Source organism: Pteropus medius, unplaced genomic scaffold, assembly GCF_902729225.1.
Source record: "Pteropus medius unplaced genomic scaffold, Ma_sr-lr_union100, whole genome shotgun sequence".
Lineage (NCBI taxonomy): Eukaryota > Metazoa > Chordata > Mammalia > Chiroptera > Pteropodidae > Pteropus > Pteropus medius.
Window position 1 is genome coordinate 22963930 of NW_024342467.1, and position 23153 is coordinate 22987082.

Sequence of the window (23153 nt, forward strand, 5' to 3'; positions counted from 1 at the left end):
TCCCCTAACCACTGTCTCACAGAGCACAGGCGAGAAGGAGCCACCGCTGACTCTTCCAAGAAGCCCCCAGGCCAGGACCTCGATCCCGTCATCAGCTCTGATGAATGAGACACACGTGGCCTGATCCAGAGATGGACACAGTGTCCGCTAAAGGGTGTCGCTTAACGGGTGGACGCACAAACAGAGCTGAATCGGCACGACGTAGGTTGCCATGAAAAACTGCTTCTGACAGGACAAGAAAGGTAATAATGACCAGGTCATAAGATCGGTGCTATGTCTGAAAAGCCTTCCAGTTCGCTCTTCTGACCTTTAACTCCCCATACGTCCTTCTGATGAACGTCAAACAGCTAAGGTAACCTCATGAACGTCTCTGCTCCTCCAGCCACATTCTGAGCCAGCGGTGGTGGCTGCCCTCATAAGCCCCCCGCGGACTCACAGCCCCGCTCACAGCCTGTTCCTTCAAGGCTTTCTGCCTCAGCTGCCAAATAACTCCCCCTTTCTCTTAATGATCCAGCTCAAGAATGATCACCTTACTCTCTGGGACTCCTTTTGTGTGGCCCCCAGCACCTGAGCACTCAGAAAATATCCTGGAGACGGATCATTTTACATGACAAAACGAGGACAGAGGGAAACCCTTCCACAGCTGAAGCCCACGGCTGCCTGCGGGACATGACTTTCAAAGGGCACTGAAGGTCAAGCTCATGGAGGCGGAGAGAACAGTGGACTCGGAGGGGAGGCGGGATGGGAAGTTACTGTTTAATAGGAACGGGTTTCGGTTTGGGATTATGAAAACGTTCTGCAGATGGACGGTGTTTGCAGGAAAATGGGAATGTGCTTAACGCCACCGACCTACGCACTTCAGAAGGGTCAAGACGGTAAATTTGATATGATTACATTTTGCCACAATAAAAAAAGTTAAAAAAAAAAATGGCAACGAAGGGTTTCTAGTCCCCAAACTGCTTTCTAGGTCACCACTGCCCTGGGATGGTCCGGGGGATGATCGGAGGTGTGGGCGAGCTGCTCCCCCGGACAGGTGTGGGAGAACAAGCTGGCCATCAGAGGAAGCTGACCAACGACCGCATGGGGACATGGGGAGGCGTGCCAACAAGTTACACCTGTTTCAGAATTTGATTCAAGAAAATGATGATGAATATCTGGGGTAAACAGTGTGTGTAAAAGAAGCCACAGAAAATGTTCGTTAAATAAAACATTCACCTCTGAGGCATGAACAACACAGCAGACTCCTGAGAAGGATTCTGAACACGTTAGCAAACCGTAGGTGTTTTATTGTAATATGTTCTATATTTATTCTTCTGTATCTTTAGAAGACAATATTATGTATTGAAGAGGGAAGAATGAATCACAGCCAAAATTTCCAACAGATCGTCTTTTCCAAAGTGTTTATAATTGAAAGGCATTACCACATAACCTTCTACGAGCCCTCTGGTTCCATCGCCGTGACAGGGACACGGTGAGGGACCAGCACGAGAAAAGGATGACACAGGAGAAGCGCGAAGGTGAACGGGGAATAGAGAGCCCACCGCAAATAGCTGCGAAGGGTTAAGCCGCTTCCACAGAGCCCTGTACAGACAGAAACATCCTCCATCGAGTTCACGCTCTCCAAGGACACACGAAAATGAGGAAGAAGACAGAGGAATCGAATGTTACATGGAAAAGGAGCTCTTCCTTATGCCTTTGGGGAACATAAAAACTGCAAACAAATTAAAGAAAAAGGTTTACCCCTTCCCAGAATATAATCAGGTTTGGACTTCGTCTCAGAGAACGAAAATATAACTTACCTATCTGTAAGAGCCTGTCATCGGTTCCTTCTCAGTTTTTTTTTTTGGAATGGACTTTAAATAAAACCAGCTCCCAGTTTTTTTTCCAGACGTATAAAAAGTAGGTTCACCATTTTTCTTAAAATTTGGCTACTAACTGCCTAAAAACTGACCATTTAAACTCTCAGATAACGTAATCAGCTCAAAACTCTTAGTCTAATATTTAACCAAAACTATCAGCACATCAGTGTAAAAAGATATTGGGACCTCCTTAGAGATGAGGGAATTACCAGCATTGAAGGAGAAAAGTCTGCTTTCCAGGTGTTAAAATTTAATTGAGTGCATTCATTAGTGATGCATTTATTTAAATCTCATGTTGTAGGCACTATTCTAAGAACCGAGAAACTAAGAAGAAAACATCATCTCTGTCCTCAAGGAACTCACCCTTTAGTGGGAGATATTTGTCTGTCTGTCTGTCTATCTGCCCACGCGCACACGCACGTGCGCACTCACTCACACTCACACACACACATCTTATATAACTAGCAACAAAAACAATGAAAAAAACATTAGTTTAATGGACATCTGAAAAATTGCAAGGGAAAAGAACTGGAAACATCCACTCGGCTCAGGAAAGGTGGGTGGCGGGGCATGGGGTTGGTGAGGGCAAGAGAAGGAAGAGAATCGCAGGAAGGTGAAGAATTCGTGGAAAAGACGATGCAGGAGCTGGTCCCGAAGGACGAAAAGGAAGCGCACACAAGTGGTCAAGATGAGGCCGAGCACACAGCTTCGTTCAGTTACGATGGACCTCGAATGAAGAGGTCGAGCTTCCTTTCGTAGAAGACGAGCACGGATGACAGAGCTCCATCTAGAGATGGAGCTGACAAAACTGTCATCAAAGGCCAGACAGGACATGTTTCAGGCTTGTGGGCCACATGGTCTTTGCTGTAGCTACTCGGTTCTGCCACTGCACAAAAGCAGCCACGGACACTATGTAAATAAGAGGTCTGGCTGCGTCCTAAGAAAACGTTCTTTACAAAATCAGGTGGCTGGTCTGCAGGTCGAAGTTTGCCGATGGCTGTCCAGGTGGGAGATGAGAAAGATGGTAAAAGCCCAACTGAGGCAGAGAAAGTAGAAACAATGAAAGGGAATGATTCTGAGAGACGCTTAGGAAGCAAAATCGGGAAGACTTCACGAATGATTCCTTGACGGAGGTTAAGAGGAGGCCTATGTCAGGGACAGTGGCAAGGTCTCCAGACTGAGCCGACAGCAATGCTGTTAATGGGGAGAGCGGACCTCGAGCTAGAGGCACACTTCAATTCTGAGCACACGAGTGCCGTCTCAGAAAGGACCCCTTTGCTCAAAGGTGAGGGAGCGGCCACAGTTCCGGAGCCCCGTGGAAGACAGGTGTGGAGAATGACCAAGATTGGTGGTTCCTAACGCCGGTTAAAGGGTTCAGGTTGTGTTAAGACGCCGTGAGGACGTTCCGCCCCATCCTTCCCGGTGAGGGCGATGAAAAACTCGAGGCCGACTACAGAAAGGAACCGCTGGAAGACTCCGAAAAGCCAACGAGAGCAGGAAAAGCAATACACAAATAAGGGCAATAGAGTGGTGATCGCCTGGTTTTACTTTTGCCTCTCCTACCTCCTGGTGTAGACTGCCCTGTGTCCCGCTACTGCGCATGGGAATAGCAGGAAACAGCTCCAAGGCAAGTCCCTCCAGCCAGAGGACAGAGAGGCCCTTCTGTGGGACGGGGCACGTTTGACTTCTCTGGTCCATGCTGAGTCCTGGGAACAATACTACACACCTGCGGTGGTAACTTGGGGGTGACCACGGTAGCATCAGCAGCTTCCCCAGGCTTTTGACTTTTGCTGCTTGGTCCCCAGGAGGCCAACCGTAGGGAGTACATCAAGCCTTGGCTTTGAGTATTTGGGCTTTGTTCAAGCCAGAGTACTAGAAGCAGCAGCCCCGGAGAGACTTGAAGAATGAGAAAGATCACAGACAGAAGGGAGGAGGAGAAAGGGCTTTTAAAGTCCTGAGGGTGACACCCTGGGCTCACTCCCCAGAGGCACACGTTCAGAAAAGACCACAATCTACAAAAAAAGATTTTGAGAAATGAACTATGATGTAGAGCTGTGTCTGGGTCCCAGACTCCCTCTGGTGACACACATGCAGGAGAGCCCAGAACAGGACTGCAAAGGCTTTGAAGAGTAAACCGACATCAGGACCGCAGTCTTCAGAAGGTGGTTAAGAACGTGAGGTTTAAAAACTAACTGGATTGATTGTCTGCTTAAAAAAAAAAAAAAAAAAAAAGGTCCATTCTCCAGGAGATTTTAACAGAATCCAGAGTCTCATAAGATAAAATTGTCCAGGATACAATTCAAAATTACTTGATATTCAAAGAAGCAGGAAAACAAAACAAACCTCAAAGGAAAAGGCGATTAACAGATGCCAACCCCAAGATGATTCAGTTGTTGGAATTACAGACAAATAATTTCAAGTAGCTATTGTAACCAGGCTCCTTGAAGTAGAAGCGAACACTTGAACAGAAAGAGTGAAGTTCCCTGCAAAGAACTTGAAGCTATAAAAAATAAATAAGTAAAATAACAATTGCCAATTGAAAATTTTAGAACTGAGTAATACGATAATAATAAAAATTAAAATTACACAGAAAGAGCTCAACAGCTGAATGGCAATGACGGCAGAGAGTGAATGGACCGGCAGAAACCATCTCATCTGAACGACGGAAAGAAGTAGCAGGAAAAAAATGGACAGAGCCCCAGGAACTCATGGAACCACACAAAAAGGCCTAACATGCACGTCACTGGAGTCCCAAAAGAGAGGAGAGAGATTGGTACGGAAAGTATATTTGAGGAAATAATCTCCCCAAACTTCCCAAATTTGGCGAAGGAAATAATGTTTCTAGATTCAAGAAGCTCAGCAGACCCAAATAGGATAAACTTAGAGAAAACCATGCCCATAAATACCATAATCGAACTGCTGAAAAATCAAAGATAAAATCTTGAAACTACCAGAGAAGATTACATATTCCGTACAGGGGATCGATTTCAATGACGCCAGGTCTCTCAACGGAAACCAGGGAGGCCAGAAGACAAGAGAACGTGTTCAACGTAGAGAAACGAAAGAACCCTCTACCTAGAATTCTATACCCAGCAAACATACCCTGCTGAAGATAGTCTCAAATCAAAACAAAACAAAAATCAAATAAACAAACAAACAAAAAAACACATTAAGAGAATTCTTCACCGCTAGATCTGCTTTAAAAGAAATACTAAAAGAAGTTCTTTTGGGTTGGACGAAATGGTACCAGAGGGAAACCAGGAACCTCGCAAACGAAGAAAGAATAATAGGAGTGGCAAATATGCGAGGAAATGTAATGGACGGTCCCTATCACCTCACGCTCTTGAAAACGGGTGTGACCGTCGAAAGCGAAAATTATGACGTTACCTGATGGGGTTGTCAATGTATGTAGATATAGCACCTGTGACAAACACGGCATACTGTGGAGAGGGTAAAGGGATCTCCAAGACAGTAAAGTCCCCACCTTTAACTTGAAGTGGTAAAGCCCCACCTCTAATTAGACTGTGGAAAGTCAGGTATGTGTGTTGTAACGCCAAAAGCAACCTCTAAAAGAACTACGTAGAGAGACAGAATAAAAAAGCCAGGATATAAATGAAAATGGAATACACAGAAATATAAGTAAATGCAATTAAAAAACATTTTTAATAGTCGGTTTTTTATCTGACACGGAGGTTGAGAAACAGAGAACAACGAAAAAGACCGGCAGACCGCATAAAAAACGCATCTAATTTTGAAGTGGAAGCGCTTGACTCCGCAGCCCCGGTTATAAAAAGCAGAGGACGTATCATGTTTACTACCGTGTCCAGCCCACTTCCCGACCTGTGCCAGGCGACAGTTACCTGTGAAGTTCTGTGCCTTGAGATGCAGATCGTAGAGTTTGTGAATGTAGCGTATGTACATCTCTTCCTTGTTCAGTTCAGTCTTATAGAAGTTCTGTAAAAAAAAAAAAAAGTACAAGTGTGGATTGTTCCTCAACAGTCGGGTCTGCAAATGTTCTGCTGAAATTCATGGTTTGAACCAAGAGAATTAATGGATGCATTTTTTTCATATCTATGTCGTTACAAATATCAAGGAGGCCCAGTGATGTCTTTCCAATTCAACTCTGCGTTAAACGCGACCTAGAAATCACTGGATACGCCGGAAACTTTTGCAGGGTGTTATTACCACTGATTCACATCTCTTTTGTGACTTTCTACTATTTTTTGATGGTTTAATTGCCAGTGGACAATCAGCCTATTCAACTAAAAAACAGTAAAAGATGTAATAGATTAACCAGTTTATTAAACTTAATCAGTAATATTCGAAGGATAGTTTCTTTGAGTTTCAAACACATTTTTGCTCTAAAGAAAAGTTTCTAAGACACATATAAAAGGATGAGTAAAAACAATGTAAAAGCATTTTTTTTCCCCTGAAGAATCATGGGAAAGAGGGTAAATGAAAAAGCTCTTTAATGTTAGGGTGTTTTTTAGAGTTTCTTACTTGTGCTAGAGTTTAAATGTTTCTAAATTTATTGCCAAAAAATAAAGGGATTAATAACAAGAGATTGTTTCACATCATTCTCATAGAGGCATGCTTCCTGAAAATACTTTATTTACTTATAAAAATGTATCTCGACCTTACTAAACCTCACTAAATTTTAATATTAGTTATCAAAAGCTCAACCGGACTCACCGGAACACATTCTGCTGGCATTTAAAGGTAGAGTATGAGCAGCCACATCTCTTTCTGCGCCACGTCAGAAAGTACATTAGTCCTCACGGAACGCAGTAAACGCAGCGGCCAACGTCCACGAAGGTGGACTGCAGAAAAAGCGTGGCGCCAAGACGCCCGCGAGGCACGCGGGGGGCAGCTCGCTGCACGTTATGAGGTCCCTGCCTTAGGCGTCTGACTACGATCACTGTCGACGCCATCGTGCTGACTAATGCTCCTCGGCGTCGGAAGGAAAGTGGGTAGCGATGGGGGCACACGTCTGCGACCTGACGGAGCGACAGGTCTTGCGTAGCGGGAAAGGCCTGGAGTTCTGAGGGGTTTGAAGTTGATTCGCTAGCGAGGGCTTCGGTAAGGGACTCAAGCAGCCGTTGTGGCTCCTTCGATTATCCTTGAGCTTGAGGCCCGAGGACCTTCTGTCAACGTGCGTTGTGGACCCCACCTCACAGGTGTCCGTTCTTCAATGCAAGGGCGCTTCTAGCCTTGGAATGCTGACATTTAGTTACATCTAAAACAATTTTTTTTTTCTAGTTTATACCATTATCCTTCCCCCTTTTCCCCTTGTGTCCCGCAGAACTTGGCATTCTTTTAAAAGGCTAAGTAAATAATGCTACTCTCCGCTCTCATTATTACCAAATCATTTTAATTAGCGAGAATTGTTGTACCGTAAACACAAGTCTAACGGCCCCTTAGCAGGTTTTTACATTATTAAAGGATGATTTGCTCACATAGCTTTCTGGTAAGAAGTAGCTTTCTCTGAGAACAAAATAAGTGATCGCTCAGTAAATGAATAGTGCTTTAAAAAAAAAAATCTCTCCCATGAGCGGATGAGAATATTTCACATATGTCTGGCAAAACCTGAGAGACACAAAGAATAATTCCATCTCCTAGCATTAGTCATGTCAAAGATTATGCATTTTTACCAATTTAACACTACAGTTTAACTCCGATCTCGTAAAGAAAGCCAGAAAGCTCCTGGAGACAATCTGGAGTTGATCTCTCCAGAATTAAGAAGAATCTCTAGGAGGAAGGAAGCAATGGAAGAGAACCATAATGCTGCTGGAAAGCATCAAGAACTTCCCGTATGGACAAGAAGCACGAAAGAGCGGCTTCAACATTATATATTTGGTCCTTTAATAGTAAGTATTCTTGTGCTAGTTGAACAGCTTCAGAATTAGAACAGCTTTCAAAACGGTAAGTGCAAAGCTAGCCAGATAGCTTCTCTGTGTCGAGGAAATGCCGATGGGGCCACTGACTTTATTAAGTCTCGGGTCTGTTCCCGCTGGGAGACAAGTAAGCACACTGAGGGCGAGTAGGGAGTCCTTCGTCCGAGGAAATGCTCGCTTATTATGCCGAGGAAACGAACGGAGGGTCTGCATTTGTCCGTTCTCCTTCAAACGGCAGACACTGTGAAAGTTCAGGACGACAGGAAAAGACTCTTTTGGAAAAAAGGTAAAAGCTTTCCTCTGAGGTTATTTATCAGACTTTGTGCCCAGAATTAGGGGACAGCGGGAGTAAGGACACAAACTGAGAAGACCTAAAGCTTACAGAGAACTTGGCTTTTCTCCCCAAACACTGATGTGTAAGCAGAGGGATGGAGAGGAAGCTCAAGGTCAGGATACTGACCGTGGTGAAAGGCTGGCAAAAAGCTGGGGAAATACAGACGGGAGATTTGAAAGTGAGGATGACCACGTTCAAGGTTGGAAATGAGAGCTAAGGGGAGAGGTCAACGGGCTGAGCCAGTGAGTCCAGCCTAATGGCCTGGAGGGGACCGCCGGCGGTAACCGGTGACCGAAAACGTGCAAGAAAGTGCATAACGAGGTGTGCCGTGACGGAGGACGTCGGGTCCCACTACTTTTAGCGACTGATGTTGGAGGTGGAGATGTAACAAATTCGAAGCGAGGACACGGTGGGCGTGGGAAAGAGGGTGAGTCACGTACCCCGCGAAGAAGGACGGCGCGGCAAGAAAATAAATGAGGGAAACGGTAAAAGGACAGTCATGAGAAAGTGGAAGTTCTGAGCGCCAAGGAGGGGCCGTGAGGGGAATACACAGAACAGAAAACAGCAAACCTGAAGCCAGCGACCCAGGACAGGACAGAACCAGAGCGGGCACAGGGCACGTTTTCAAGATGTGGGAAAACACAACAAAGCAAGGAGAGTAAAGGACCGCGTGGCACTATCTGCCAAAGTGACAGACGGTGAGCTTTCATTCATTCTGCAGAGTGAGACAAAGGGGCCGTGACACTCGCAAAGTCAGAGTCACGTGTTCCTCCATCTCACACCTGATTAAGGAAAATTAGCAAAAGCACCAATTTACCCTATAGTAAAACCTGAAAAATGAATGTCTAAATCGTACGATCATTCTTTTGCCCTGTGGTGAGAATGTCACTCTACTTGTTAGTTAGGAGACATTTTCATATAAACGTAGTTTTCCAAGGACAGGTCTGGTTCAGCCTGTCAGCCTCCCATCATATTTTCCTTTCAAAAATGTCCTGTTTGGGTGATAAATTACATGGTCATCCTGCTTAAGATCCAAACCCTCATAACAGTGGCATTATCAATTTAATTTGCAAAGCAGCTAGAGCGCGCATGTGAGTGCGTTTAACAGGAAACTGCCGTTTGTTCGCAAAGGGAGATCACCGACGTGTTAAAACGCAGAACGGATCCAGGGGGATGGAAGGGAAACGTCTGCAGAGAAGGAAACAGGCCTCTGCTCTGGACATGGTGCTTCTTCCGTGGACAGCGACAGAAGACTCCAGGACGACAAAGCGTGGGGCAGGAGGACGAGGACCTCGCTTCCAGTGTCACCGAGCTCGGCCGGCAGAGCGCTGCGGGGAAGGCAGCCCGCAGCGCCGGAGCTGATGATTTTTTGGGCTCTAATTCAACCTACAGCTCGCTCTGCTTCTTTCAGAAACACTTCTAAACTCTTCTAAGACACATCCAGATAAAAACGCACTGTGGCTTAACGCCAGACAAAACACAGTATGTCTGTAAGAAACAAATGTTAGTGTGCAAGGAGGAGGAGGGGAGCAGTTCACTCACCAGAAGGCTAACTGTGCAGCCGATCTTCTTGCCGTCCACCTCCCCCATTTTCATGCAGTCCCTGAAAACAAACAGCGAGAGTCAGAGCTTGGGCTTCCTCCCGAGGGGCAAGTACAGATTGTTCATTTTGGGGGGGAAAAGTACTGTCAGCCACCAGAGGCGACCTGCAGGCTGGAGAAACTGCCCGAGGCGGCGAGGTCTCAGGTGAGGTGCGTGTGCGGTGGGGGGCGTGAGGCGTGAGCTGGCAGGCCTGGCCATCCACCACGAGAATGAGGGCTTTATTCTTCAAATTAAACAAAAACACCACGCATTTAAGTGGAACAAACTGCTCTAACGGTTTAGATAATTTTTTTGAAAGAATGATGACTGTGAAAGCAGCACGTCGTACGGTTAGCTCCGCATGACACCGTCTCTGCCCCGAAACTGACGGGTCTACTTACTGGTTCTAACAGGCGAGTCTACGTACCAACAACAAAGAGCCCCTTTACTAATAAGACCCTTAGAACCCTCTCCATTCCCTGAGACTTTGAAAGAACTGTCAACCAAAACAAAACAGAAAGACGGGGGCAGAAAAACCAAACGCTCCGAACCAGCTAGGGGAAAAGTCCATTCTCTCACTGCCTAAGGTTCCGGTCTGCTTATCAATTCGCGTGCTGAACTCAAGTGCACGGCTGCCTGTGCCCTGACCCTCGTCTCCTCCTGGGACGCGCGGCACGTCTGGGAACCACGAGACTCGGCTTACCTGTAATCCAGCAGCCTCTCCATCAGGCGGGTCACAGTGGCGATTAATGAGACGCCACTCTCCCTCCATGTTTCCCGCTCAATTTTCTTTAGGAGACTGGAAAAGAAAGAACCCAGGGCATTTTCAACATTTATTTTTATCAGTCACCATGACAACCATTTTACTTTCATCAGTACCTTAAATGCCTTAGCAACCACTGCAACATCTTATAAGTAGCACGATTTGCAAACAATGTCTTACCTAGGATAGGGACCAAATAGCGGAATTCTAATCCCGGAAGCATTGACAAAGCAAATTGATTTTCAGATTATCCAAGTCATAAAATACGAACACATGCACATAATCATATTTTCAAAATAGACAAGCTCCTCACAGCTCAAAGACATTTTTCCCCTAGCTTCTCTTAACGCTAAAGGGCTTGTGCCTCGCCACATCAAATGACCCTGCGAACAGCGAGAACAGAGTACCTGTAAGTTCACTTTTAAGTCAGATCTTGCTGTAGTCACATAGAAATGCTTTCCTACCTCTCAGCGGAATGCATCTTCATCCAAGCAATTTTCCTGCAACGCAACTGCTCCAGAAAAACCCTTGTACAGACGGGATGACGTTGCGCTGCGCGTTTAACATTTGCCCACTCGATACATATTGTACTATCTGTGCACTCACGCAACAGTTTCATTCACTCTGCCGTTAATCACAGAGGATTTTCTCTGTGGTGGTTACAGCGGATCGCTGACAAGAACTCAGCCACAGCTCCCTCCTGCATTTCCCCCTCATCTTACGCACCTTGGAGCCCAGGCGCTATGTAAACACAAAATAATAACAACCACAGCAATTAGGATCTGCTTTATTTTCATTTCCGCTTCTCGGCAAATTCACCACACGCTTGGCAAAGCCTCTATGACTGAACTTTCCCCCGATGGCAAAAGTTAGAACATAAGCATGACAATTCGGGGTTCTGCCCTACCCCTCCGGACTTCGTGATCGCTCGCTGCTGTCTAAAACCCCGTTTGTCTTTCATCTCGGTTTCAGAAATAACACAGAAAACAGGTACGATCTCAGCCTATCATATATTGTGCTTCGGAAAAGAAACTTTAGAGAAAAAAGCTATTCTGGCGAAGCGTTTTGGGGGGCCCGTGGCTACGTTCTCTCCCAACTTTCCTCCCCAATTCTCACTTCTTCTTGCTATTGTCATTCTCGTGTCCAGCCGTCTGTCTTGTCTCATCTGATGCCTATGCGTCCCCGGTCACTTGTTTTTCTAGTTGATTCTGAACTGTCATCTAGACTAAGAAGGGAGCGTAGCATATGGAAGGATGCAGCTTGTCCTGACTAATCCCCCAGGGAAAGGTCCTCTGGTTTGTTTAAAATGTGTTTTCTTTTTTTTAAAAAAAAAATCTCTGAACAGCACCTGTTTCAAGCCTCAATGCCAAATTGGTATTGAACCAAGTGCTCAAATGACAATCTGTGTGCCAAGGCAATGCCGGCTGATGCAGACATTTCCCTCAAGTGACAGCCCACACCGCATCTACTTTAGAGGCTGAAAAACAAAGAACTCAAGTTAAGTAATCATTCTAAAAATATCTGGAAACTTCTCTTATGGGCATGAGTTTCATGGATTTTCACAGCCTCCTGACGCAGTGTGAAAGCGGGTGGCAGCATCCTCTCGTGAGCAGAGGCAAAGCTTTGCAGAGCCCGTTCCCTCGGCTAACCCAATGCCCCGGTGTCGGCGCCAGGTCTGAAACCCGCCTTGTGTGCTTCCACTCTCAGGCTTGCTTTTGGGGTCGAGAAGCCTGGCCTTCCAGTCTACCCGACGCAAATGGAGAAGGAGTGGCTGTTGGCAAGAGAAGACTCTCTAGAAAATCTGGGTGACTGGTCTGTCATCACGCCCACACGCCTGGGCTGAGTGCACAGGAAGCATCTGACAACAGTGCGAGGTGACTCCTTCCTGCTAATACACAGGCAATGGGCTCCACGACACTGGGCGGCGGGGTAAACCACGGTCCTACGGGGTGACCTACTGCTCATCAGGCTTCTACTCTGCGGAAGAACATTGGGAGGCGTGCAGGATTTGCCCCTGAACCTACGTCTCTCTGTATGGTGACGGGGCTGAGTTCGAGGCCATCACTCTTGTCCAAAACGCCCATGTCTGTGTCTGCTCCTCTTAATCCAAAAAATCCGGATACTTAAAGCGTGTGTTATAGAGCTAACCCTCTGTCCCCAAAGTAAAATGAGTGGTCCCCACAAAGAAATCTTGGAAATGACTTGGAAACTCCCTGAATTACTTAGAGCAACACACGAGAAAGCACAGTCAAGGACTACGGGAGAAACCGAGGTGGGTGTTTCCCCTCCTGGAAAGCCCCTTTGGCCCCCTAAGGCTGGAGGTACCCCTGCCGTGTGCTCCCACGGCACGGTCGCTGCTGCCTCCCCAGCCCTGGGCGGCCGCCTAGCGCAAGGGGGTGCTCGATAAATAGAGCCGAATGAGCAAATCGAGCAGAGCCAGGGGAAGTGAGTTTAGTCCTGACACTCGATTTTGATGCATGCCATTGGCATCTGTGAGCCACAATTTCAGTATTATCAAAAATAATAAATCCAGACTCTTGCTTATTTCAAAAAGATGTAGTATGGGTACATAGAAATGAGGTTAGGATTAGAGAAAAATGACCTGAGTTCTTGGGAATGAAGGCAGCATGCTAATTTACAGTCTCGACCTATGGCTCTTCTGGTAAGTATTGCATTTTCAAAAAGCAGTAAGCTGCTCCCGGCTCTGAACAAATTCTAAGAAGCTTTAGACATGAATTACAGAGAACAAATGAGAATCTGGACCACAGCGACGTGTGTTCCCCATTTATAACGTGTGAGGTGGCTCGCTGTGACTATACTAACTCATCGGGATGTCTATGGCCAAAGAAGCAACATGCAATTATTTCCTGAAACACAGTTAGATTTTCACTCGCTTTTCTGAGCCCAGGTAGTAATGATATGTAATTATCACTTTCGATTTTATTTATTCCCAATATGCTGATCATAAAAGCATGAAAGTACAATATTTATGGGAACATTTCCAGTAATATGCTAAAAATCAACAAAAGAATAAAAATCTCTACTGAATGAATCAGGCACCTTAAAATAGTCCTAATTACAGACTCTTAATATTTTAATTAGTAGTTTGATTTTAATGCCAAGGTACATCTGCTATTTCAGAGTCATATTTATACACAAGCAATCCAAATTGCACGCCATCAGGCCTCTATAAAAGCAGATGAGAGGCACTATAGAACTATATGAGCATTTATTAATCTTGTGAATTTATTATAAAAATTAATCGCAGATCTCAAGAGATTCATTACACTGAGCGCTTTCTCCTTTGAGTTCTTTGTTCAAACCAGGGACTAGCAACTGAAGTGAGAGCAGTTTTCAGAAGCGATTTCTTATATTGGATGAGGTTGTAATCACAATTCTCACTAAAATCCTGCTGTCATAAAAGACAGACGCTTTGTCTGTAACAAGGAACGAGGGCTCGGCGAATAATTATCTCAGGTTCCAGTTTAATTACAGTCTCAGAAGGAAGTGGTGGTATTCAGGATTCAGCACAAAGAGTGTATTTTATCAGCTACCACCACCGCCACCACCGGAAATCTGCATATGCTTTCTTGGCTTCTCCTTTCAATATAATTTTCTTAAAAGCTTGAAGAATGATTCTGAATCAGGCAAGCTGAAATCTATCAGTCACTAATAATACTTTCCAAACCCACATATATTCATATATCCACTGCTCTGAATTTATGATCGTAAAACGAATTACAGAATTTTGCATTTGGCTAATAGTGCTAAAGCATTCATGTTTAGTTTTAGGTGATACCTGGGCATAAATACAAACGAAAGCATATTCTGTAATAGGAAAGTGTATTCCCAGATTGTTTTGCACTTCTGAAAGAAATGCAAATATTTTCCAGGTGCAATGAGCTACTTCTCCTTTCAAAAAGAAACGCTTTATACGCATACTACCTTTGAAAATGGCTAAAATCCACAGAAAGCTGTAGAGAAAACAAGGCTTAGAATTAAGCCTTAGAATCCTAAAGTACCAAAACTTGCTTAGGTATCCTCTCCGGCCATTTCGCACAGAGGGTGAATGACCAGCCGGTACAAGCAATGCATCCTGGGACTGCGATCCCATTCCACCGAAGAGGACAACCTGCAAGTCCCTTTACAACACTCTCTTCCTTCTCCATCCTCCATACAAATCCCAGTCACAGAATTTACTGGAAATGGCTCGCTTCTGTGATATTCTAACGAGAAACGTTTAGGACACAGTTCACGATGCCAAGCGAGCGATCAGTATCGCCGAATGGGATCAAGTGCCGGAGAACAGGGCAAACGGGGCTCATTTCCCCAGCAGCAGCTCGGCCCAGAGACCTCGCTCTGGAAAGCCCTGCGCCCCGGACTCCACGACCACACTGCCCGTCTCCCTTTTCCACGCGTGACCCTGTCTAAAAATCGTTATCTTGCAGCCCCGGTTCTAAAGTGATTAGGCATGCGAAGGATGAGATTCATGATGCAGCACGTGACCTGTTCTAATCAGAGATTAAAATAAGAAGACACATCTAATCATCGGTATAATGAGATCTGTTCACCGGAGTGAGGCCATTATCTTTTATTTCACACTCCGCAAAGGCAAAGCGCTCCAGCAGGGCCGACGCTGCCTCTGCAGCTCTCAAGCTACTTAGCACTGACACCGAATCCCCCGGATGGGACCGACTCGAGATAAACACGCTACTCACATACTGTTGAAGAGCTCGCGGTACGTTTCATCACCTTTGCCTTCCGACATCAGGCTGTCCAATTTGTCAATTAGTTTGGCTTCCACCTGAAACATACCCAAACGTCACTCTCTCTTTCCTTTCCCTCACATAAAAGCATTTCTAGGCAAACTGAAATATATTTATATCTGCAAGAGAAAAGGCCACGATTGCGTGAAGGTGACACTGTCAGCTGTGGTTGGTAGTAGGCACCCCCTCGGAATTCTAGGGGGCTAATTTAGGCCGAGCATCCCGACTTCGAATTCGCTGCAGGGTAGCACTGGCTGCTGCCAAAGACATCTATTTGTTGATTCAAACACAAATGCTTGCAGCCCAGCTTAGACATTTGAATTCTTTTTTTAGGTGGTATAAAATCTGGCAAGTCCGATTTCTTTCCTTTTTTAAAAAATCACTATATATATATTTACATATATATACATGCACACACACAGGAATATCAGCAAACTAACATATCCACAAACATTAATTTAAATCTCTGATGTATTTTATATCTATTTTCTTTCTCAAAACAGTTCGAGGTTGCACTAAATCTCTGCAAAAGTTGGGACTTGCCCTATCCATGTGCAGATGGTAGAGCCACAGAAATATTCTAAGTCAGCAATAAGCAGCAGGAGAGAGAAAGGACATATTTCCTGAAAACTGTAGTCGAAAACATTTATATTTTCCAGGATGTGAATCTTTTAGGATGTGAATATCAGGAAGGCAGAAATGTATATCGAGGCAGCAGAAGAGACAGAAAATGAAAACCTCTGCACAGCCAGAGTTAAACAGCTGGGAATTGGGGTGACATCCGAATTTGCCAAAGCACTACGCCCAATTAGTTACTCCTTTCAATAAAATTTCGATAAGAGGATTAAGACCAAACGGAGGGACAGTGGGTCCTGCCCCCGCACACTTTTTAAATAGTCTTTCATGCACCTATTAGCTTTCTTGAAAATCAACGTAGCTATCGATACAGGTGACATCGTGCTTTTGATAACAGGACGGTCGGACGCAAGCACTAGGCTTGCTCGTACAGTAGGCGAGCTCTCCTAAGACCTGATAAAGGCTTCATTTAGAGGAGCATGAAGGAAGGCCAAGTCCTTCACCCAGGTAAGTGCGTAAAGGTCAGTGCAGTGGCGTGTGAACAGAACGCGGGCCTCGTGTCTGCCACCTGAGTGACGCCATAGCGAGAGCAGCCGATGTCTTCTGAGATCTGGTTTTGTAATAAGAACCTCTGTCTTTTCAAAACTGGGGCAGAGATATTAGAACTTTGTCAGCGAGAAATGACAGATTCGACTCCTCACAATCTCCTTTGTAAGAATTTCTACCGCTTTCCCCTCTAAATTAATTCTCAATGCTTTGAGCAAAAAACAATAAAACCCAATGTGCATCGACTGCTCAGAACTAAGCCATTCACCCAGTACAATGTGCAGACCACCGAGAGTTTAGTGATTTTTAAGAATCATTAACCTTCTGATTCTCCCGTGTTCTGTCCAGCTGGGAGCAAATAAAGTCTCTGCCAGTTCTTAAGCACAGACCTGGGAAATCACAGCCTTTTTTAGCTGCGAGGGAATGAAATGGTTTTTCAGGAGTTCGCAGAGGCTCGGGGCAGCACAGGACCAGAGAGACGTCCGAGGCCGATGGCTGGAATCAGGGGCCCTGGATGGCTGGTTCGCTGCTCGCCTCCCAGCTCAGAGTCAAATCTGGTAGCTGAGAGATGCTTGATGAGAACGGGGTCTGCCAGCGGTTCTGAGGTGTGCGCCCGCCTACCTGTTTAAAATTGCCGCTCCGCCTCTGCTCCCAGTCCATCATGTCGTGAAAAATAGGAATCATGACATTCCGGAGGTCTGGCTGGGGGATCAGGGTCACTTCTAGGAAGGGGCCGATCAGGGCGGGGATGAAATGCAGCTTGTGCTCTCCTGAATCGAATAAAATATTTGCATTTCAGACTACTTAATCGTAAATACGATTTCAGAAAATATTACAAAATCTGTTTAAAACCATTGTCATAAGTACGTACTCAAGTATAGTGGTCTCCCCAGCAAGAAAATAGCTCCCTAAGCAGATACGGACACAGTAAATTTCAAGGTGTTGATTAATATTTCTTCATTTTGATTTAAAAAAAAACTAGGAATTTACTTGTTCCACATGAAAAAAGCCATAAGATATAATTAAAAATTATATAGATCATCAGGACTTGGCTACGTATCCTATTACACATTCACGCATTAAAATTTGTATGCAGTCATTAAAAATGAAGTTGAAGATGGTGATGTTCTTCAATATAATTAACTGAAAAAAAACAAGATACACTACTGTACGTACAGGTATGTCTTTCATTTAAAAAAACTGACAATCTACAAGATTATAACCCCTAAGGTTAACTACAATGGCTATCTCTGGGTGGTAAGATTTCAGGTGATTTTTACATACAAAAAAATGTGTCTCCTATCTGTGCTGCATAATTTTTCTTGTGGTTTATTTTACATAGTAAACACACAGCCAAAAACAAAATCTAAATGGTAGTCCCCCAGAAAAATATAACAATTTTCTGAAAAAAAAAAAAAAAAAAAAAAAACAACTTCGATGTAACAACAGTGAACTCAAAATGGTGTCTTAGCAAGTGCTCAAAGGCACTGATAATTCAGAGGAAAGGAAGGCAGGGTGGACACAGGTGATTTCCTCTAGCAGAAGAATGTTGAGTTCTGTCCATTACCCTAATCACCTGCATTAAATCTCACAGTTTCTATTTTTATAATAAGAAAAGGGTGTGCTATGGAACATGCACGATTTCTCGAGAGCTAACCTTTGGGATCAGGGATGAAAGCAGGTGATACTGAAAGCACCTGTTTACAACCCACAGAACAAACTGGAAAGCTGAGCAGAAGACAGCTGGCTTCGTGAAAAAGGATAATTCCCCTTCGTTTTTCTTTTCTGCCTTTGATCTTCTGCAATAACAGTCAAACACACACGAAATCATACTGTTCAGAGTTACCTGCCAATTTTAGAGTTACATACCATCCCATTAATTTGCTTTGTTTTTATTATTATTTTTTTGCACTAGAAGGCATTATGGTAGCCATAGAGCTTGGGCATATATAAATTCAAGGTGCAAATATAGAGTTTAAATTTATATTGACTTTAAAGGTGTTTTTAGAGGAAAGAGAATATGAAAGAATTTGGAAAGAGGGAAAAATGATGGATGAGATCAGAGATGGCAAACCCAAGTGGGGGTTTGGCATGTCACCGTTTTTTGTTTTTCTGTTTTTGTTTTTTGCGCCTGGAAATGCCTTGGGATATTTCCACCATCTTTAGAATGTGGTCCCCACCCTTTTTCTCTCCGCCGTGGGGACATTAGCTGGTGACAGTGAGCCAGTCCCTGCCTGCGACAGTCCTTCCACATCTCTGAAGGCACACACTGCTTTCCTGTCTTGTGTTTTCATCAAAGGTGACTGCTTCTCATTTCTCTAAATTACTAATCCATAGCCATTATGTGTGAGGAAATGGCTCGTAATTCCTTTTGCTTTCTATCTTTATTTTTGACTCAAGTAATCTTTTATTTTTACCAGGAGACTACTTAGTTTTGCTCATCACAAGAATACCTCCTTCTTATTCATCAAAAGAAACTTCCTCATCAATAGACCTTTTGTCAGTCTTCCTCCCAAAAGAATGAATATTTTCAAGACCAACAAACTCACTGAGGCAGAATATATAGAAACATCGGTCCCTCTCCCTCCATCCTCTCTACATATTTTAAGCAGGCAACCAGCAGCGAGCATTTGCAATTCCCTTCCTCGTTATTTTTGTCAGGGCAGGAAGAAGCAAATCTGAACTCAATCATTCTTACTGTCATTTGTAAAAGCCTAAACCCACTCAATACTTTTTCAAGATATCCTGAAAAGTGAGGGGAGGAGAGAGGAGAGGGGGCGGGAGAGTCCTTGGAGATGAAGGCTGGCAAGTCCTGAGGTTAGACCGCCTGACACCTGACCCGTGACCCCGCCCCAGGAGAGGGCTACAGGGCTCCACGTGCGGTGGTACAGCAGTCACAGACTGCGGGAGCCATGTACGAAGGACAAAGGACGTCTTGGCACGTGACTACCAACCCTGCTGCCTCGGCGCTATGTGAGACACTGCACGTCCGCACGGCTTTTGGGTGTGTCGGGGGAAGGAGAAATAAGGGAGGTGGGAAATACAAAATGGAATTTCCCACCAGCCCTATGGCTCTCCCATGCCTGTGTCGGCAGAATGAGAGCCAGGTCGCTACATGGAAATCTCCGTCTTTGACCTCTCCCCGAGCCTGGCACCTTGGGCCTCGCCAGCGAACATCGTCAGCACGTGTCTACCACATTTGCTTGAGTATTATCGAACCTCTTTTTTAAAAATCACTTTCGCTTATAGACATTTTACAACCTGCTTTTCTTTTTAATAGGAAAAATTTCAAATGTACACAAAATGACAAAAACTAGTAAAACAAAGCCCCACGTACCCATCATCTAGCTTTAATAATTTCAACATTTTTTTGCCAATCCTGTTTCACCTATCACCACCCCCTCCCAAGGTATTTTAAGCCAAGTCTGAGACATCACATCATTCCACCCGTACACGCACCAGTGAGCATCTTTAACCGGCAGGACATTTCATAAATATAGGGTCACAATGCCTTCGTCACATTTAACAAAGGCAAACAAAAATCCCTTTATCTAAAACCCAGCTTATGCTAAAAATTCCCTGAGTGCCTTAAAACAAAAACGTGCCATTTCTAGTTGATTTCTTTCGATCACAATCCAAGTCCATGTGCTATATTTTGGAGCCTAATTTTCTTTGACAGTAGGAAGCCACGCCCACATTTAAATCACTGCGCAGCAAGGCCTGAGCATCGCCGTATTTGCCGAAAACACACTTTGGGAACACAGAGTCTGTGCAAACCTGTCCAAGCTCTCTGCCACGGAATGTCCAATTCCTACCCAATGAGCAAAACATGTATGGCGGCAGCAAAGTAAACTTCATTTAAATAATTTCTTTTGAAACCGCAGATTTAGTATCCTATCTCCATCTCTGATTGTCAGCCACATGGTCTTGTTTTGAAGTATTTAGGGCACCTGCTACTTGGGCTGTTGGAGTTTTATATTTATGCACACAGAGCAGCCTGTTAGGAAAGTATTGATTTTTCTACAGCAGTTACAAGATGCTGTGTTTGCAAATGTGGAAAAGCCCACTTTATATTTAGGAAGAATGTTTGTTCAACTAAAAATAGAAAGAAAGAAAGTTAACCTTGCAGAACAATGAAAGCCAAACGAGGGCCATAGTAATGAAGACTAACTTCTTTATTTGCAGACGATTCTTGCAAGTGTGGGCACAAACATATAAATTTGGGGGGAAACTCATGCCTTCTCTCCTCTCTTGAGAGAACATTTTCAGTCCTTCAACTTAGAAAATGAAAATACTCAGGAAGAACATATATATAAAAAAAAAGATGTTTACTTGTCACTACTTGGTTTTAATTCTTCAAAAATAAATTATTTCATAAAATCCACGAGATACCACCTTACCACATGAGCGTGGCCTACTATAAAAACAAAAAACAAAAAACAGACAATAATATTGGTGAGGATGTGAAGACATTGGAATCCCTGGGTCTCGCTGGTAGGAAGCAGAGATGGTGGGGCACATGCTGTGGAAAACAATCTGCAGGAGCCTCGAAACTTAAAAAAGGAACTACCATATGATCCACTGCTGACAGGTAAATCTAAGAGATGCAATCATCAGATTTGGAAATCCTACTGCTTTATGTTTAAAAGTAGACTAATCTCCAAATTACGTGCGCCCTTTTTCCGTCTTCCTCAGCAGAACACAAAAACCGACTTATTTCTAGCGTGTGGAAGAATCCCCACCCTTCTGAGGTGAATACCAAGGACCAAAATCCAACTTAAAAAAATTTTGTCTAGTAAAATTTGTGTTTCCACATAGACCGACTGGAAAAAAAGTGCATTTACTGACTCCTCAGTTGATTTTCTAAAAGCTAGTGTATTTTGTTTCTCCTAAAAACTATTGAGGATCTTGATTTAGGAAATCTTAAAGGTTACTTGCTTTAGTAAAACATGGTGAATTGGTCTATATCGAGCTTTACCCTGTTCCACAGAAATTGAAGGAAAGGTTTAGAATACAGTATTTAATAACTAAGCTTGTAACAGGCATGAGTCTTTCTTCTTGCATCTGCCAAATGCACCTGAGCATACCCAGTGCTTCATGAACTATGCTAAATTGACTTTATTAGCCTGTTCCATTAAAAAATAAAAATCCATAATTATCTAAAAAAGTCTCCTTTTGTATTCAAAATACTCAGTATGATATATTTACAGGAAAACCAAATCATAAGCAATGTATTTTGATATTGCGAGGTAACAAGCTGACTTAAGATCTATAAGAGGCGTTTGAATAGAACCCCGAGTGCTCCATTTTTTTATCACTTTATAAAAATATATGTTGGAAAAGAGGCTTTAATATTTCCGAACATTTTCCAGTTCCGGTTGTATGATAGCAACGACCTTTGAAATCCACCTGATGTTTTGGAAGCCTCAGAAAAGTCAGGACACGACTCTGGGGAAATAATGCGGAGACCACGGAATGAAGTGAAAACTGACAGTCACTGTCACGTGGGGAGTTCGCAGCTGAGTGATGACCATGAGCCTTTCCCAACAGAGGGCTTGGACTGTGCAGCAGCTAGTGTTTTGGGCTGGCAAAGCAAAGGAAAGGGATCGTGTCGTCTAAAGCAGGGCTTTTCCACCTGCAGCCAAGTGCTTTAGGACCATCTGGAGAGCTTGTGAAATCCGGGATGCTGCGCCCTGCTCTCAGACAGTTCTGGGAGGCCTGGGCGGGTGAGAACGTGCAAGCAGAGAACGTGCGCTGTCACCAGCGTCCGGGTGACGCCCGCTGCTGGTCTGCTGAGTGCCCCGGTTCTAGAGCAGTGACAAAATAATGCATGACGGGAGCCGTGTGCACCATGGCCTGTTCACAGTCTAGAACTCAGAGGAAAACAGAGAAGTCATCTAACCTAAAACCCAGAGGGTTAGAAATATTTTTTGTTTGAAAAACAAAGCAGAGAAGAGTTTACGACCACGACTTCTTCAGGGGGACTGACAGTGCCAGCCTCATCCAGCAAGCCTGGGGTCGTGGCCCGAAGCACGCGCTGTCCTGGCTGGGACCAAGGTGTACGTGGACACGACCATACATGGCGACGCGACTTGTCCAGAAGAGGGAACTGCCACGTCTCCAACATTTCGGAAACCTGAGAGGCTCTGTCCTGCTCTCGTCTGAGCTTGGACAAGAGCCTAAACCCCCCACGACAGCATTTCAGTGCAGCGTTCTTGGGAAAACAGCTCATTAGACAAATGCCAAACGCAAGGGCCTCGATCTACTTTTGAAAAACAAGGACCCGAAGAATCAGTGAAAACGTGAACGTGGAGAGGAGCGCTCTTCAAATCAGACAAACTGATGCTATTTTTGAGCTGGATCTAAAGACACATCATCTTAGACAGCTGGAGGTGCATTCGAAATGCTAACTCGCTTTTTTTTTTTCCTGAAATTACCAGCAAGCATTGAACACTGAGTTCAATGATCTATAACAAGGCTTCCTTTGAGAACTATACATATCCCGGTCAAAAATCACTCCACATCATGAATTTAAGTAAAATGATATTGGTTCTATTTTCATTTACAGAAAATATATCCTGCCATCTTCAAGTTGTGCTTGGATGAGCCCAAGAGAAAAAATGCTCTTAGATCATCACAGATTCAATTCTAATAGGTTCGTTAGTTTAATACATCACGAGAAGGAATTACCATGTAGAAGTAGATGAATACTACAAACCTGCATAGTTAACACACCAAATTAAATAAGTAACATACCAAACGAAATCAGTAAGTAATACAAACCCTATGTCAATGAAATTTTAAAACAGTTTATTTTCCAAATACTATTCTTTT

General features: G+C 44.2%; 1 protein-coding gene across 7 annotated transcripts in view; it reads right to left on the reverse strand.

Annotated features, from left to right (window-relative positions):
* DOCK4 (dedicator of cytokinesis 4) overlaps window positions 1-23153 on the reverse strand; it is a 352254-nt gene that overhangs the window by 36082 nt on the left and 293019 nt on the right. For all 7 annotated transcript variants that reach the window (XM_039862789.1, XM_039862785.1, XM_039862784.1 and 4 more), the window contains 5 exons: window positions 16941-17089; window positions 15150-15235; window positions 10372-10467; window positions 9630-9690; window positions 5720-5813 (listed from right to left, as the gene is read on the reverse strand). In XM_039862789.1, the coding sequence (XP_039718723.1) occupies window positions 5720-5813; window positions 9630-9690; window positions 10372-10467; window positions 15150-15235; window positions 16941-17089 (486 nt within the window). The remainder of the gene's footprint in view (window positions 1-5719; window positions 5814-9629; window positions 9691-10371; window positions 10468-15149; window positions 15236-16940; window positions 17090-23153) is intronic.